The following is a 17,747-nucleotide window of genomic DNA, read 5'->3' on the forward strand; positions in this document are numbered from 1 at the left end:
GGTGCAGCCACTCTGGAAAACAGTATGGAGGTCCCTCAAAAAGTTAAAAATAGAACTACGCTATGGACCCAGCAATTGCACTACTAGGTATTTACCCAAAGGATACAAAAATACAGATTCGAAGGGGTATGTTCTCCTTGAGCATTATCAACAATAGCCAATGGATAAAGAAGATGTCACACACACACACACACACACACACACACACACACACACACACACACACAGGAATATTACTCAGCCATCAAAAAGAAAGAAATCTTGCCATTTGCAACAACATGGATGGTGATAGACTCTATTATGCTAAGCGAAATAAGTCAATCAGAGAAAGACAAATACCATATGATTTCACTCTTATGTGGAACTTAAAAAACAAAACAGATGAACATATGGGAAGGGGGTTAAAAAGAGAAGGAAATGGGAACCTGGATGGTTCAGTCGGTTAAGCATCCGACTTTGGCTCAGGTCATGATCTCATGCTCGTGAGTTTGAGCCCCACATCTGGCTCTGTGCGGACAGCTGGGAGCCTGGAGGCTGCTTCGGATTGTTTCCCTCTCTCTTAGCCCCTCCCCCAATCACATACACTCTCTCTCCCTCTCCTTCTCTCTCAAAAATAAACATTAAAAAAGAGAGAGAGAGAGGGAAACAAACCATAAGAAACTCTTAATGAAAGATAATAAAACCGAGGGTTGATGGAGGGAGGTGGGGGATGGGCTAAACCTGTGATGGGTATTAAGCAGGGCACTTGTTATGATGAGCACTAGGTATTATACTTAAGTGCTGAGTCACTAAATTCTACTCCTGAAATCAGTATGATACTATATGTTAACTAACCAGAATTTAAATAAAAATTTGGAAGAAAAAAAGTTCCGTCTCCTCCTCCATGCAACGAGAACACAAAATTAGACAATCTCTCTTCTAAATCTTAATTTCATGTTTTCATTCCCACCTTTAAAATTTTTTTTAATGTTATTTGTGAGAGAGAGAGAGAGAGAGAGAGAGCGTGCGCAGGGGAGGGGCAGAGAGAGAGGGAAACAAAGAATCTGAAACAGTTGGGTCCAGGCTCTGAGCTGTCAGCACAAAGCCCGACGGGGGGGGGGGCTCAAACTCATGAACCTCGAGATCATGACCTGAGCCAAAGTCAGACACTCAAATGACTAAGCCACCCAGGCATCCCTCTTTTCCACTTTTTAACTGCAAATAAAATGTTACCAGAACACTCTATGCTACAAAAGCATACCAACTAGTAAGTAGAGCCCAGAGTTATTATCAAAATGTTCTAGTAAAATGAAGCTAATCTGAAAAGTTTCAAATGCTTTAAAGGTATGTGTAAAGCAACACTTCTCCTAAGTAAAACAAAGACAAAACATCTTAGGCCTCTATATGAAACCATATCCAAGGTCTGGTGATTTCTAAATTTTCAAGTCCACAGTTTAAAGAGTCAAAACACTCTGAACACCTCAAACCTAATAAGGATGCTCCATCAGAACACCATTTCAACCCTATGAGAAACTGGATACCACAAGGTCTGACCCACAGCCGGGAAAGCAGGAGAAAAGAACATTCCTTAACATTGTAATCAAAGTTCACCACTGTGGTTCCTAAACATCTCTGATTATGAGTAGTATATAAAATTAAAACGAATGTTTTGAAGAAATGTCACCATATCATAAAAGTAAAGCTCTTTTAGTAGCCCTCCCAACCCAAAAAGGCAATAATCATTGAATATAAAAGTTCATTAAATTTGGTACATTAACTCTTTTTTAACGTTTATTTATTTTTTTGAGATACAGGGACAGAGCATGAGCGAGGAGGAGTACAGACAGAGAGAGAGAGGCACAGAATCCAAAGCAGGCTCCAGGTACTGAGCTGTCAGCACAGAGCCCGATATGGGGCTGGAACCCACCAACCACAGATCATGACCTGAACCAAAGTCGGACACTTAAGCGACAGAGCCACCCAGGCACCCCAATTTAGTACACTAACTTTAACTGCATTTATTTTTTTTCATTTTGCTGCTCGGTGGTTAAAAGTCGATCACAAATCCTGGAACTTGAAGGCTGCAACCTAAATTTATTGTTAATCCCTAATGATTATGGCCCATCCAGTCTGATTTATAATCCGGACTTTCCAAACCAACCTAGCAGCCATCTAGAATGCCTTCTTCCCATCTCCTCCTGTCCAAAGTACCTTCTCTTTCGAATACCTTCAAGAACTTCGAAACTACATGTTATTTCTTACATTCCTGTGTCTCTTTTATCTCATTTACTAGAACAACTTCCATGCCAAACGTTCTCTGGCCATTTGCCTTTTGCGGTTTCAACTATTCTGCAAAGCTGTGGATAACACTAATGCCCCTTTACAGAGGCTCAGAGAAGAAAAGCAACTTATCCTAGTCACCCGACCCCTGAGGGCCCAAAACTGACACTGCCATCTATACCTGACTTCAAAGGCAATTGTTTTTCACCCTTCATTCGTACACAGGTCCTACTAAGTGCCAGGAAGTGCTAGGCGCTGAGGACACGAAGCCAAATGTTTCGATCCTGGTCCTCAAACGGGAGTCTACCTGCCGCTAAAACTAGGCGCGCAGCAAGCCCAGAAAAAGGAGCTGCGCCTGAGGCCTCCGCCCCTCCATCCCACCAGCGTGCGCACGACAGGGGCGCGGAGCCAGATCTTCCATACCGGGTAGGGGGCCAGTCCCGGGGCCTCTGTGGGCCTCAGACTTACGACAAACGTACAGGAGACAGAACTCCTCCAGCCCTTGTAGCTGTAAAAACTGGGCACTGCTAGTCGGAGTACCGGAGGAAAGGGAGCTAGGGAGCACTGCCAGAAGGTGCAGCGGGGTTGAAAAAAAGAGGGGGACACGGGAAGAGGAAAGAGGGGACAGAGAGTGGGGGGCCCGAAAGCGCCAACTGCGTGCTCGGCGCACGCGCGTCTGGGGCCGACGGGGATGGGGGGAGTTGGATCTCCAGGCTCGAGGTCCGAGCGACGCTGCTGACCCTCAGGCCCCGTCGGGAAGAGCAAGGGGTTCCGCTCCCCTGCCGCCGACCCCGCGTCGCCCCACTGTTTTCCCCACTCAGTACTCACCACTCGATTGTCCCGCTTCCCCATGGTGCAGGACTAAGCTCACAGTCAGACGCCGAGGAAGATCAAGCCAGAGAGGCGGCCGAGATGGGCCCGCCGCAGGTCCTTCTGCCTACTCCCCACCCTGCCCAGAGAGAGGCGCCTCGCGAACCTAGCGGCCGCACCCGACCACAGCGCCACCTGCCGTTGTGGAGGAGAGGAGGGCGCCGGCGATCACCCGCTTCTCCCAGGCTTCTCCTGGCGGATTCCTGTTCGTTACCACCCAGCCCCGGGCCGGCCGCCACTGCTCTTCTGTACTGCGTTCTCACCAACTCGGCTTAGACGTTTTTACTCTCTTCCATTCCTTATGCGCTGAAATCCTTACTCTAGGGGAAACAAAGATTATCCCAACGCTTACTGTGGGCTTAACATAGTGCAAGTGCTGGCGGTAAAGAGAAGACCAGGACAGACATGTTTCCTCAGAGTCCGGCCGGTGGGCAATTCATAGACTAGGTGATGGGAAGCTGGATACGGTGGACACGAAGATGATTAAAACACACCAAACCTGCTTTCAAATGGCCTATCTACAACCTGCTAGGGGATATACATACACAGAGCCAACTTTATTGCACGATGTGTCATAATAACGTAAATACAGTTCTAAAACTTCAAGGGAGGTGATCTGGGTTCCAGAGAAAGAGCCAAGTATTTATCGACATGGTGAGAGCTGGGCCACTCTGGGCCCATCTAAGCACAATGTCATTAGAAAGTAATCGAAAATCAACTTTAATCTTTTTTGGACTCTTGAAAAAAGCAAAATAGGCTTATATCATTATATACATGAACACTCCTTAAAATTATCTTTCCTAGGGCGCCTGGGTGGCTCAGTCGGATGAGCGTCCAATTTAAGCTCAGGTCATGATCTCACCGCTCCTGAGTTCGAACGCTGCATGGGGCTCTTTGTTGTCAGCACAAAGCCCACTTTGGATCTTCTTCCCCCTCTCTCTCTCTGCCCCTTCCCCATCCGCAAGCTCTCTAAAATAAACATTAAAAAACAAAAACAAAAACACCCCTCTTTCCCAATTTCCATCTCTCTCTCCCCTTTCTCATACTGCATTGCACAACAGATGCTGCCAACTCCCATTTTCTCTCAAAAATTTTCCAAACTCTCTTAAATGCAGCCATTGGTGGTTCTACTCCCCACTAGATGTTCATTCTCCTGAGTAATTCATTTTGCTTTTTACTGTAAATTGGTCCTCTAGTCTCATTTCTCCTCCTCCTCCTCCTCCTCCTCCTCCTCCTCCTCCTCCTCCTCCTCCTCTTCCATTACCTCTGATTTAAGCTGAGGACTTCCACCAAAGACAGGCTTCCCAGTATGCACAAGAGGAAGACAGGAATCTGTGAATATTAAAGTTTTTTTTTTCATGGCTACTTTACAGTGTTTTTAATAGTCTATAAACTTCATAGATATTATTTCCAGTGCTCCAACATAAGCATTATGATATCTGTGAAAGAATACAGTTTTTCTCTTTAGCTCCTTCTTACCTTTGACTTCCTTTGGCTGGTTATACAGAGTACAGAGATTTTTAAAATATGATAATGATATAATCCAACAGAAATTTTTTTTTTGTTTCTTGTAGATGGTTCCCCCTCTGGTAATGTATACAGCACATTCCAGATGGTACATGGATGCCATGGGAGGATAGAGAAGCAGGAAAATGACCCGTAGAAATAATGAAGAAGGCCAGAGCAATTGGGAGCTCACCTGAGTGGACTCCATAAAGAAAGGGTTGGTCCTGGCCTTCTCAGGATGTAACTTACAGTGACTCAATCAGAAGAATAAAGAAATGCTTTATACCTCCTCTGTACAGTGTGATTTGCTAATAAACACATTTCCCTTCTAGCTATGGACCTATATAACCCTCCCAAATGTTCTAGACAGAACTAAGCAACTGCATTCCATTTTTCACATGAGAAAAACTGAGGCTAAGATAAGCCAGGTAATTTGCCCCAAGTCCCATAGCTAGAAAGTGGAGAAGCTGGGGCTTCAAATACAGGTGTGACAAACTTGAAAGCCTACACTTTCCTTACAATATCACACTGCCTTTGAAGGATGAGGGATAGAGAAGTGTCATTACAGGTGGATTGGGAAGGTGACAAACTCCCACAGAGGAGCTGAAATGGAAAGATACTGCAAACAGAGGGAACAGTCTGAGTAAAAGGAAAGGTAATCAGGTGTGGCAGCATAGACCAAATGTGCTGGGGGGGCGGGGAAGCAAGGTTGGAAAGGTACATTGTAGCTAGAGGCAAAGGGCCTGGAATGCTAAGGGAAGAAGTTTTATTTTATTCTGCAAAGTTTTTGAATAAAGGAATAACTTGAGCAATGATAAAACACAAAGCTCCAAATAGTGATGGTCTAATAATAATAATAATTATTATTATTATTATTCGCTGGTACAGGGATTTTCAACTTGAATAGCATTCAATGATTTTAACTCAAAAGGCATCTTTAACATTAAATACACTTGGACTGACTTGGATCTGTATCCATATTTAATACTGTAGTTAAATATTATATACTTTTCATTGTTGTTGTGTGGGTATATAAGAATTTCAACAACAGAGACACAGAAACCCAATCCACAAAACGCAAGTGTTCATTGTTTGAGTGGGCATATCCCTAGACTTGAGATGGAAGCATGGAGCTTTCATGTTTGAAGACATAGCCATGTGATTATCCAACTATCTTAATTGGAAAAGACAGGAAAAGACAGGAACCAAGGTAAATATCCATTACAAAGGAACTGGTAAAATAAAGTATGGTACATCCATGCAATGGCAAACTACCCAGGTATTTAGAAAGTGAGGTACAGCTGTATGTACTGATATGGAAAAATAGGCATGATACATTATTAAGAGAGAAAATTTTAAAAGAGTATATAGAATATGAGAGCACGTGCATTAACAAGAGGATATATTGGTTGAACCATATGAAATTGTTGATATTTAGCAATTTCTAACCTATATGAATGGCAATCATATGGTTTAACTTATTACATATATATGCTTGAATATGTCCAGGAAAATTTCTGGAAAGTTTACACACTAAACTCTTACTGCTGGTTACTTTATAATAGTATTAGTGAGTTGAAGTGTTGGGGGGGCATATTTTTCACCATATAGCCTTCTTTTCTGATTTATTTTATTAAAATTTTGCTCAACTAATCAACCCCCCTTTCTGATTCCTCTCTCACTGTGTCAGTTCTGGATGTAATTTTACTTACACAGAGAGAAAACAGTGACCACTAAACATGATCATCTTGTGCTTTAAACAGGTGTATTTCTCACTGCAAAAAATATAAAAAAGATACATTTTTTAAAAGATTTTGAATCATGAAAACCAAATAGACATTCACTTTATCTATTGTCTATCTACCTGTCATCTATCTATTTATAGTCTTGGGGTCTCTTTTTTTTTTTTTTAATTATCATGCTATGAATTCATAGGGAATGGGTTCCAGCAGCTCAGGCTCCTTTCCATTGGTTCTCACAAATTGTGCTTCTCTGGGTGGTGCAGGCTGTTACTTCAGTTGAACCCAAGTACCTTTCTCTTGGGCTTCCTTCTTTTTCTGATCATTTTCCTTCACACACTTCGGGAAGCTCTCTTGGCTCTTTGAGTGCTACTATGCTCAATATGTACATTAATTCTCTTGGCAAGAATCTTGCCTTTAACCTGTCTGTTTACAACAATGCCAACAGCATGCTGGGTAACACTGTAGACTCTTGCAGTTTTGCCATGGTAACGTTTCTGGGGCGTTCCTTTTTGAATAGTGCCATTCCCCTGATGTCTACAATATCACTTTTCTTGTAGATAGGCATGTATGTGGCCAAAGGAACCACTTCGTGTTTTCTGAAAAGGTCTGGAGAACATATAGCGGGTGCCTCTCCTCTTTCCCTTTGTGTTGGTCATTTTGGTGAATTACTGGAAGATGGCGATTCGTCCAAAAGGGAGCCATTTACTTTACTTACATTTCCTTTTGTAAACCCATGGTTCATTACTGTTAATGGGCAGGGGCAGTGGAAGTTACCAAGCACAGTGAGTCAGAAAGGAAAATTCCTGATGTTCATTAGAGCTTCAACTAAATCAACGTGTTACAGTTTTACTATAATTCTCCTCTTGTTCCCATCTCTATTGAGGTGACTCACAAGCTATAAAAGTTCTTTGCCAATTATTTCAGGTTGACTTTTGCTAGCAATGAAAGAGAACACCTTTAATTTAAAAAATTAACTTGATTGAGGAATACCTTACATATAATAAAATTCACCAGTTTAAAATATACAGTTTGTTGAATTTTAACAAATGCCTAGTCTATATTTTGACCATTACAGTCAAAATATAGAATGTGTTCATTTCTCTAAAAGTGCCTTTGTGCCCTCTTGCAGTTAATTCCCTTCCCTGTCTCCCAGGGTGGGAGGCTGATCTATTTTCTGTCAGTATGGTTTTTTGCCTTTTCTAGAATTTCATATCAATGCAATCAAATATGAGATATATTTTTGTGTCTGATTTCTTCCACTTAATGATACTTTTGAGATTCACCTGTGTTGTGTGTAGCAAGAGTTGTCCCTTTTTATTGCTGTGTAGTATTCCACTGTACTTATAAATCACAATTTGCTCCTTCATTGACATTGTGATGGGCACTTGGATTGTTTCCAGTTTTTGCCTATTATGAATAAAGCTTCTGTGAACATTCATATATAAGTGTGTGCACATATGCTTTGATTTTCTTTGAGTAAATAACTACCAGTAGGTTGGTGGATTGAATTGTAAGTGTATGTTTAACTCTCAACTCTTCCCAAAATAGCATACTGTATCATTTTGCATTGGTGAGATCAATGGTGAGAATTTCAGTTGTTCCACATCCTCACCAACACTTGGAGTTGTCAAACTGAAAAATTTTAGCCATTCTAGGAGGTGTGTAGTGATATCTTACTGTGGTTTTAATTTGCATTTCCCTAATGACTAATGCAGTTGTTCACCTTTTCAGGTACTTATTTTATTTATTTCGGCCTATGATCTTCTTTGGTGAAGTTTTATTTCAAATCTTTTGCTCAGTTAAAAAATTGGATGGGGCACTGGGTGGCTCAGTCAGTTAAGTGACTGACTCTTGATATTGGTTCAGGTCATGATTTCGCAGTTGTGAGATCCAGCTCCATGTTGGGCATGGAGCCTGCCTGGGATTATCTCTTTTTCTCTCTCTCTCTCTTTCTAAATAAATAAATAAATAAATAAGTACTTTAAAAAATTGGATCATTTGTCTGAATATCAATCCCAGAATATATTTTTGGATCTTTTTTCCCCAATCTGTGGTTTGTATTTTCCTTTAAAAAAAAAATTTTTTTTTTACGTTTATTTATTTCTGAGACAGAGAGAGACAGAGAGAGACAGAGAATGAGTGCGGGAGGGGCAGAGACAGAGGGAGACACAGAATTCGAAGCAGGCTCCAGGCTCTAAGGTGTCAGCACAGAGCCCGATGCGGGGCTTGAACTCACAAACCGTGAAATCATGACCTGAGCCAAAGTCAGTGGCTCAACCAACTGAGCCACCCAGGCGTCCCTGTCTTTTCATTTTTTTAATGATTCCTTTCAAAGAAAAAAGTTTTAAATTTTGATGAAGTGCCATTATCAGTATTTTCTATTTGTGTCCTAAGAAGTTGTTGCCTAACCCAAAGTCACAAAGATTTTCTCCTATGTTTTCTTCTGCAAGTTTTATAGTTTTAGCCTACAATGTTTAGGCCTATGATCCATTTTGAATTAATTGTTTTTCATGGTGGGATGTGCAGGTCAGGATTCATTTTTGTATCCATATGGATAACCAATTTCTTCAGAACTGTTTGTTGAAAAGATTGTCCTTCTGCCATTGCATTCCTCTATTAGTTTGCTAGGAATTGCCACAACAAAGCATCAGGCCTGAAATCAAGGTGTCAGCAGGGCCATGGTTCTTGTGAAGCCTCTAGGGAAGAGTCCATCCTTGCTTCTTTTAGCCCCCGACATTCCTTGACTTGGAGCAGCATAATCCCAATCTTTTTCCCTGTCTTCATGTGGCCATCTTTTTTTGTGTCTCTGTGTGCCCTCTCCTCTTCTTTTAAGCCTAACAGTCATTGGATTTAGGGCCCACCCTAATCCAGTATGACTTCATTCGTTTTTTTGATGCCACTCTAATTGGTATTTTTTTTAAATTTTTTTTTAATGTTTATTTATTTTTGAGACAGAGAGAGACAGAGCATGAACGGGGGAGGGTCAGAGAGAGAGGGAGACACAGAATCGGAAGCAGGCTCCAGGCTCTGAGCCATCAGCCCAGAGCCTGACGCGGGGCTCGAACTCACGGACCGCGAGATCGTGACCTGAGCTGAAGTCGGCCGCTTAACCGACTGAGCCACCCAGGCGCCCCTCTAATTGGTATTTTTAAATTATGGTTTGCAATTTTGATTTTAAAGTAGACAGAAATGTGGTTATTTTTTGTATATTGCACTTATATCCTATGGCCTTCTTAAATGAATTTGTTCTGTTAGTTTTTTTGCGGTAGATTCTTTAGGGGTTTCTCTACAGACTCTCATGCAGCCTATGAATAATGACAGCTTTACTTTCTTTCCAATCTATATGCCTTTTGTTCTCTTGCCTATTGTACTGCTTGGACCCCCAACACAATACTGAGTAGAAGTGGTGAAAACTGACACCCTTGCCTCATTCTTGAACTTAGGAGGAAAGTAAGTTGAACTTAAAGTCTATTTAGGCTCAGTAGTGTACCGGGTCACACTCTGCACCTCACATCTTTTATGATACACTTAGTACCTCTCGCTTTATATCTAACAGTTTCCACATCCACGTACCAACCGATTCTTCCTTGAATCCACTCTAAAGAGAATTTTTACCACTGCACCACTTCATCAGGACTTCTCTTCAAGGTCACTCATATTCTCCATATTGCTTAATCAATGGTCATTTCTCAGCCCTCATTTTCCTTGACCTATCAGTGGCATTATAATTTTTTTTCAGGTTTATTTATTTTTGAGAGACAGAGACAGAGTGCGAGTGGGGGAGGGACAGAGAGAGAGGGAGACACAGAATCCGAAGCAGGCTCCAGGCTCTGAGCTGTCAGCACAGAGCCTGATGCGGGGCTCAAACCCTTCAGCCGTGAGTGAGATCATGACCTGAGTTGAAGTCGGACGCTTAACCGACTGAGCCACCCTGGTGCCCCAGTGGCATTATTTAAAAGTTTATTTATTTTGAGAAAGTGGGAGGGGAAGACAGAGAGGAAGAGAGAGAATCCCAAGCAGGCTCTGCCTAATGCGGGGTTCGATCTCATGAACTGTGAGATTACAACCTGAGCCAAAATCAAGAGTTGGACGCTTAACCGACTGAGCCACCCAAGCGCCCCTCAGTGGTATTTGTCACAATGATTATTCTCTTTTCCTCAAAAGATTTTTCTTCACTTTCTAGACATCACCACATGTTCCTTCTAAAGGCCATTTAGTCTTTGTTGCTTCTTCTTCTTCATCTCTGGTCTATAAATATTAGGCTTAGTTCTGGGATCTCTTCCTTTTATATATACTTTTTCCCTTGGTGATTTTATCCAATCTCTGGCTTCAAATACCATTCATATACTGATGACTCCAAAAATTTCATCTCCAATCTACCTCTTCCTTGGACTTCAGATTCACATTTAACTGCCTTGTCAACATCCCCACTTCAGTGTCTAATATGTATCTCAAACTTAACACGTTCCAAATCCAGCTCTCAGTATTACCCCTAAAAGCAGCTCCTCCTATATTCTTCTCATCTCAGTAAATGGCAATTTGATTTTTCCAAGTGCTCAAGCCAAAATCCTTAGAAACGTTCTAGCTTCTTCTCTCTCAGTGTATATACTGTCAACTTTACTTTCAAAATATAATCTTCTTCCACTTCTCCACTGTTTTCACTTTGATTGAAGCCCCGGCTATCTTTCATTTGGCTTATATCGAGAGCCACCTAACTGGTCTCCCTGTTTCTGCTCTTGCTACCCTAAAGTCGGTTCTCGAGAGAGCAGCCAGAGTGGTACTTTAAAACACACATCAGATCGTGTGCCAGTTCTGTGCATCTCACCTTTGAATGGCTTTCCATCTTATTCACAGTAAATGACAAAGTTTTTACATTGACTTACAGGCCCCTACAAGATATGCTTCCCCCTGCCACTTACTTCTCTGGATATCTCCCAGCCTTTTCTAGCCATCAGTTGCAGCCACGCCAGTCTCCTTGCTGGTCTTTGACAATCTTTGTCATGCTCCTGCCTTAAGGCATTTGCACTTGCTATTTCTTTCATCACATCTCCACCTGGATCCTTCTTTTCTTTAAGGTCTTCAAATGTCCTTCTCCATGAGGCTTTCATCCTGTTTAAAATTGCATCCCCATAGCACTCTCTCTGCCTTTTCTCTGTTTTGTTTTTTTTCTACAGCACTTGCGTAACATCCTAGATATATTGTGATAGTTATTTGCTTGCCTCCCTTCAGTAGCAATAAGCTCCATTAAGGCAATAAATCTTCACTATTTTGTCTGCTGCCATAACCCGGTGCCTGGGACAGGGCTAGGCACGTAACAGGTGCTCAATAAATACTAAACGAATCAATGAATATTCCCACCACCAAATCTTTAAATCTGCACCCACTGTCTTTGCTGGCCCTCCTATTAGAGCTTTTCTCTATCAAAGTGCAGTTCTCCTTCTTGTGCTCCTTCATTCCTGCTGCTGTTCTTTCTCACTCCTTCCCCTTCAATCACTGTGTCCCCCCCAGCAGACTCTCTTCCATCTCACTCAGAAAAGAAGTCCTCCTTTGATATCACATCCTTTTCAAGCTGTACCTCAATTCTCTGTTCCGCTTCATGGCTAAGTCTCTCGAAGAGGTTGTCTAACATTCTCTCTCCACCTCCCTAATTTCATCTCTGACTACTCTTCTCCCCTCGCTCTGCTCTCTATGCCCTCAGCAGATCGGCCTCCTTTCTGTGCCTGTAAGCTCAGTACTCCACCTGGTTTCCTGTCTCTTCCTTTATGCTTCAACTCAACGCTTCTTACAGGGCCTTTCTTGCCCACCATGATCCAAGTACTTTTTATCTTATCACGTCTTTCTTTTCTTTATGGCACTTATCATAACGTAATTATCTTGAGCACATATTTATTTACTGTCTGTCTCCTACTAAAATGTTAGCTCCACAAGAGCAAGTGCCATATTTGTCTTGTTCACAGCTGTATCTATAGAGTTTAAAGGTGCTTGGCACAGAGTAAAGGTTCAATAAATGTTGAATGAGTGAATGAGTTTCCAGTGACTAGATGACTTAAGTCTAACTCATGTGTGCAAATAGATGCATTCATAGTACTGCTCATGGAAGCACTGTTTCATATACAAAACAATGGGATGGCTGGGGAGAAAGGTCTATCAATAGGGGATCGACTAAGTATATTAGAATACATTTACACAATGGCACACTATACAGCCATACTAAAGGGTGATGTAAATTTGTATTTATTCAAATGACAAATTATCCAGGATATTATGTAAACAAATAAACAAACAACTCCCAAAGCACAATTTATTGGAGTGCACAGCCCATTTCTGTGGTATAAAATTATATTGATGTATCTTTGTAAAGTTAGGTATCTAGAAATTGTTTATCAAAATATTAGCAGTAGTCTTATCTAGGTGGTAGAATTTGTATGTTTTTAAGAAACGTATTTTTTCCTTTAGTTTTTGTATTTTTAAAGTTATTTTATGGTCAACGTGTAATCATTTTATTTCACCAGCTACATATAAATCATCTGGTCACTGGAAACTCATTCACTTATTCACTTCTAAACCCTAGAGCATACGCTCATATTTCTTTCTTGTGTGTTATATGCAATCGTATGCCAGGACTGTTTGAAGCTAACACCACCATCTACTTCTGACTTGGAGAGAATGACTTCAGGAAATAAGATAATTTGTATTTGTATAGCATGTCAGAATGTCTGGCACTTCGGGCGGTGGTTCCTTGAATGTTAATTGCCTCCCTTGTTCTCTCCCTGAGAGCGCCATTATTTTGCTGCACATACAGTTAAGTAACACTGTGTCACAATGAAATCCAACAAGCAGGAGAGAGGGTCTTTTATCACAAACCATCACTTTTGACACTTCTGCATCTTTGTATCATATGCTGTTTGAAAGGTTGCGGCCAGTAGACGTTGAGTGAATAGGAGTGAACTTGACATTCCTTATCAGCTTTTTGAATACACTGTCATAATAGATGTCATTTTCCAATGAGGAATCATGGGGACCAAAGGAGGTACAGGATTTAGAACAATGGGCCCCATTACAAGTGTTCTCAAAATGTTCTGCAAAAGAGTGAATTGTAGTAGGGGGTGGGGTCTGTTGATGTAGTAGTCCCGGGCAGTTACTGAAGTCATGAAATGTCTTTGAAGTCATCAATATTATTATAAAATTTTAATTTTGCATTCTATTCCAGTCTTCTTAAATGTTATTTTGAAAATAGCGTCTTTCTTAATGAAACATTTTTCTCTTTTAAGAAAATTGATGTTTGAGGAATGTAGATCTTTTTATGTGTAGCTTTGTATTCTCCCCTTATACTCCAGATTTCTGGGAATCCCCATTTGAAAAGTTGCAGGCTCCACTATCATGGTTTTTATCCACATTTAAATAAGGATACTACTCTTGCACTTAGCTTTTCAATAGTTTGAAATTACAGTGCAGAGCAGCGACCTCAAGTTATAGTACTGATAGAGGAGAGAGGGAGCTGGGTTAGGATTTTTGCTGCAATTGATAGAAATTTACTTGAGCTACATAAGTTAATCGGAGGAAAGAAAAAAAGCTAGAGACAGACTTCATTATAAGGATATGGGGAGTTTCAGAGCCTGGGGAAGAGGAGCCAGAAGGTTGTCTGGATCCAGTCTCTGCACCTTACCATCTCGATCTCCACGGATCAGCACCCCATGATTCCCTGTGTACACAGGGAGAAATACAGCTATTTGCAGCTCTGTATTTATAGATAGCACTCACAGACGTAGAAGAGACGGATGCACAGTCTCTTGGTCCCATATCCCCTGGGATGCTATGGTTCCCCAATCTGCTCCATCCAGGAAAGGGGGGATTTGCAGAACAAGTATGATCTCCTGGGGCCCATCCCTGCTGGGAGCTCTTCCCTAGATAGCAGTAAACTAGGCTGACGCTTCAAAGGGCAAAAATCAGTGGCAAAGGCCTTTGGGCTTTTTATAAAATGAAATTCTAAGTGAGCACAGCAGAGATAACTAGAGCTCAACCGAAGGATCTTTCTGTGTGCTGCTTTTGAAGAAAATGGTTCAGTCAAACCTGGTTGTTGACGCCCACAGTTTGTGGAAACATATATGAGTGACTTCTTAAAGTACAAACTTTCAATTTTGTAAAATTATATTTATTTATTTTTGAGAGAGACTGAGCACAAGTGGGGATGGGGCAAAGAGAGAGAGGAAGACCCAGAGTCCGAAGCAGGTTCCAGGCTCTTAGCTGTCAGCACAGAGCCTGACACCGGGCTCGAACCTACAAACCGTGAGATCATGACCTGAGCTGAAGTCAGACACTCAACCAACTGAGCCACCTTGGCGCCCCAAACTTTCAATTTTTCAATAAAGGCCATATACTTGACTTTCTGTATGATCCCTCCTGAATATTTCATATAAATTTTTAAAATTTAGATGCAATTCAGGACCTGTTGCACAAAATTAAGGCAAGTCCTACTGAAAGCTCCCAGGGAATTCTGGAGGACTACTTTAAAAATACCTGATATCAACCCATAACCAGTAAAGAAATCTCCCAAAAAACAAGAGTCCACGGCCAGATGGCTTTCCAGGGGAATTCTACCAAATATTTAAAGAAGAGTTAACACCTATTCTCTTGAAGCTGTTCCAAAAAGTAGAAATGGAAGGAAAACTTCTAAACTGTATGAAGCCAGCATTACCTTGATTCCAAAACCAGACAAAGACCCTACTAAAAAAGGAGAACTGTAGACCGATTTCCCTGATGAACATGGATGCAAAAATCCTCAACAAGATACTAGCCAACTGGATCCAACAATACATTAAAAACATTATTCACCACAACCAAGTGGGATTTACACCTGGGATGCAGGGCTGGTTCAATATCCACAAAACAATCAGTGTGATACATCACATCAATAAAAGAAAGGACAAGAACCACGTGATCCTCTCAATAGATGCAGAGAAAGCATGTGACAAAATACACCATCCTTTCTTGATAAAAACCCTCAAGAAAGTAGGGATAGAAGGATCATACCTTGAGATCATAAAAGCCATATATGAAAGACCCACCACTAATATCATCCTCAATGGGGAAAAACAGAGCTTTCCCCCTAAGGTCAGGAACAAGACAGGGATGTCCACTTTTGCCACTGTTATTCAACATAGTATGGGAAGTCTTAGCCTCTGCAGACAACACAAAGAAATAAAAGGCATCCAAATTGGCCAGGAGGAGGTCAAACTTTCACTCTTTGCAGATTACATGATACTCTATATGGAAAACTGAAAAGATCCCACCAAAAAACTGCTAGAACTGATCCATAATCAGTAAAGTTGCAGGATATAAAATCAATGCACAAAAATCAGTTGCATTCCTATACACCAATAATGAAGCAACAGAAAGAGAAATCAAGGAATCAATCCCATTTACAATTGCAGCAAAAACCATAAAATACCTAGGAATAGATCTAACCAAAGAGGTGAAAAATCTATACACTGAAAACTATAGAAAGCTTATGAAGAAATAGAAGAAGACACACACACACACACACACACACACACACACACACACACACACAAAAGGAAAAATATTCCATGCTCCTGGATAGGAAGAAAAAATATGGCTAAAATGTCAATACTACCCAAAGCAATCTACATATTCCATGCAATCCCTATCACAATAACACCAGCATTCTTCACAGAGCTAGGACAAACAATCCTAAAATTTGTATGGAACCAGAAAAGACCCTGAACAGCCAAAGCAATCTTGAAAAAGAAAACCAAAGCAGGAAGCATCAACAATCCCGGACTTCAAGCTGTATTACAAAGCTGTAATCATCCAGACAGTATGGTACTGGCACAAAAACAGACACTCAGATCAATAGAACAGAATAGAGAACCCAGAAATGGACCCACAAATGTATGGCCAACTAGTCTTTGACAAAGCAGGAAAGGATATCCAATGGAACAAAGACAGTCTCTTCAGCAAATGATGCTGGGAAAAATGGACAGCAACATGCAGAAAAATGAACCTGGACCACTTTCTTACACCATACACAAAAATAAAAGTCAAAATGGATGAAAGACCTAAACCTAAGACAGGAAGCCATCAAAATCCTTGAGGAGAAAGCAGGCAAAAACCTCTTTGACCTTGGCCGCAGCAACTTCTTACTCAACACGTCTCCAGAGGCAAGGGAAACAAAAGCAAAAATGAGCTATTGGGACCTCAGCAAAGTAAAATCTTCTGCACAGCAAAGGAAACAATCAGCAAAACTAAAAGGCAAACAACAGAGTGGGAGAAGATATTTGCAAATGACATATCAGACAAAGGGTTAGTATCCAAAGTCTATAAAGAACTTATCAAACTCAACACCCAAAAAACAAATAATCCAGTGAAGAAATGGAAAAAAGACATGAATAGACACTTTTCCAAAGACATCCAGATGGCCAACCGACACATGAAAAAATGCTCAACGTCACTCATCATCAGGGAAATACAAATCAAAACCACAAGGAGATACCACCTCACACCTGTCAACATGGCTAACATTAACAACTCAGGCAACAACAGATGTTGGCGAGGATGCGGAGAAAGAGGATCTCTTTTGCACTGCTGGTAGGAATGCAAACTGGTGCAGCCACTCTGGAAAACAGTATGGAGTTTCCTCAAAAAATTAAAAATAGAACTACCTTACGACCCAGCAATTACATTACTAGATATGTATCCAAGGTATACAGGTGTGCTGTTTTGAAGGGACACATGCACCCCAATGTTTATAGCAGCACTATCAACAATAGCCAAAGTATGGAAAGAGCCCAAATGTCCATCGATGGATGAATGGATAAAAAAGATGTGATATATATATATATATATATATATATATATATATACACACACACACACACAATGGAGTGTTACTCGGCAATCAAAAAGAATGAAATCTTGCTGTTTGCAACTATGTGGATGGAACTAGAGGATATCATGTTAAGCAAAATTAGTCAGTCAGAGAAAGACAAATATCATATGACTTCACATATATGAGGACTTTAAGATACAAAACAGATGATCAGAAGGGAAGGGAAGCAAAAATAATATAAAAACAGGGAGGGGGACAAAACATAAGAGACTCTTAAATACAGAGAACAGAGGGTTGCTGGAGGCATTGTGGGAAGGGGGATGGGCTAAATGGGTAAGGGGCTTAAGGAATCTACTCCTGAAATCATTGTTGCACCATGTGCTAACTAACTTGGATGCAAATTATTAAACAAATAAATTATAGAAAAAAAACCCTGATATCATACATGAAGAGGAGAATGAATGAGAAAGCAACACTTCTGATTTGCTGTGTTAATAACTCAGCAGCTGCTTCATCTGTCA

The 17,747-nt window shown here is 41.0% G+C and overlaps 1 protein-coding gene and 1 long non-coding RNA gene across 4 annotated transcripts in view; one reads left to right on the forward strand and one right to left on the reverse strand.

Annotated features, from left to right (window-relative positions):
- FAM133B (family with sequence similarity 133 member B) overlaps nt 1-3,202 on the reverse strand; it is a 29,400-nt gene extending 26,198 nt beyond the window's left edge. For 2 of the 3 annotated variants that reach the window (XM_042917773.1, XM_042917755.1), the window contains exon 1: nt 3,088-3,202. In XM_042917773.1, coding sequence (XP_042773707.1) covers nt 3,088-3,111 — 24 coding nt within the window. In that variant the 5' untranslated portion in view covers nt 3,112-3,202. Of the gene's footprint in view, nt 1-2,738; nt 3,034-3,087 lie in introns of those variants that run through there. The other variant, XM_042917764.1, reaches the window with a different exon arrangement.
- Nucleotides 3,203-3,289: 87 nt separating this feature from the next.
- LOC122207653 lies at nt 3,290-4,920 on the forward strand. Its single transcript, XR_006196955.1, has 2 exons — nt 3,290-3,783; nt 4,704-4,920. It is a non-coding gene; the product is annotated as an uncharacterized LOC122207653 (long non-coding RNA).
- Nucleotides 4,921-17,747: the final 12,827 nt, after the last annotated feature.

The sequence above is a fragment of the Panthera leo genome, chromosome A2 (genome assembly GCF_018350215.1).
Source record: "Panthera leo isolate Ple1 chromosome A2, P.leo_Ple1_pat1.1, whole genome shotgun sequence".
In the NCBI taxonomy this organism is placed as follows: domain Eukaryota; kingdom Metazoa; phylum Chordata; class Mammalia; order Carnivora; family Felidae; genus Panthera; species Panthera leo.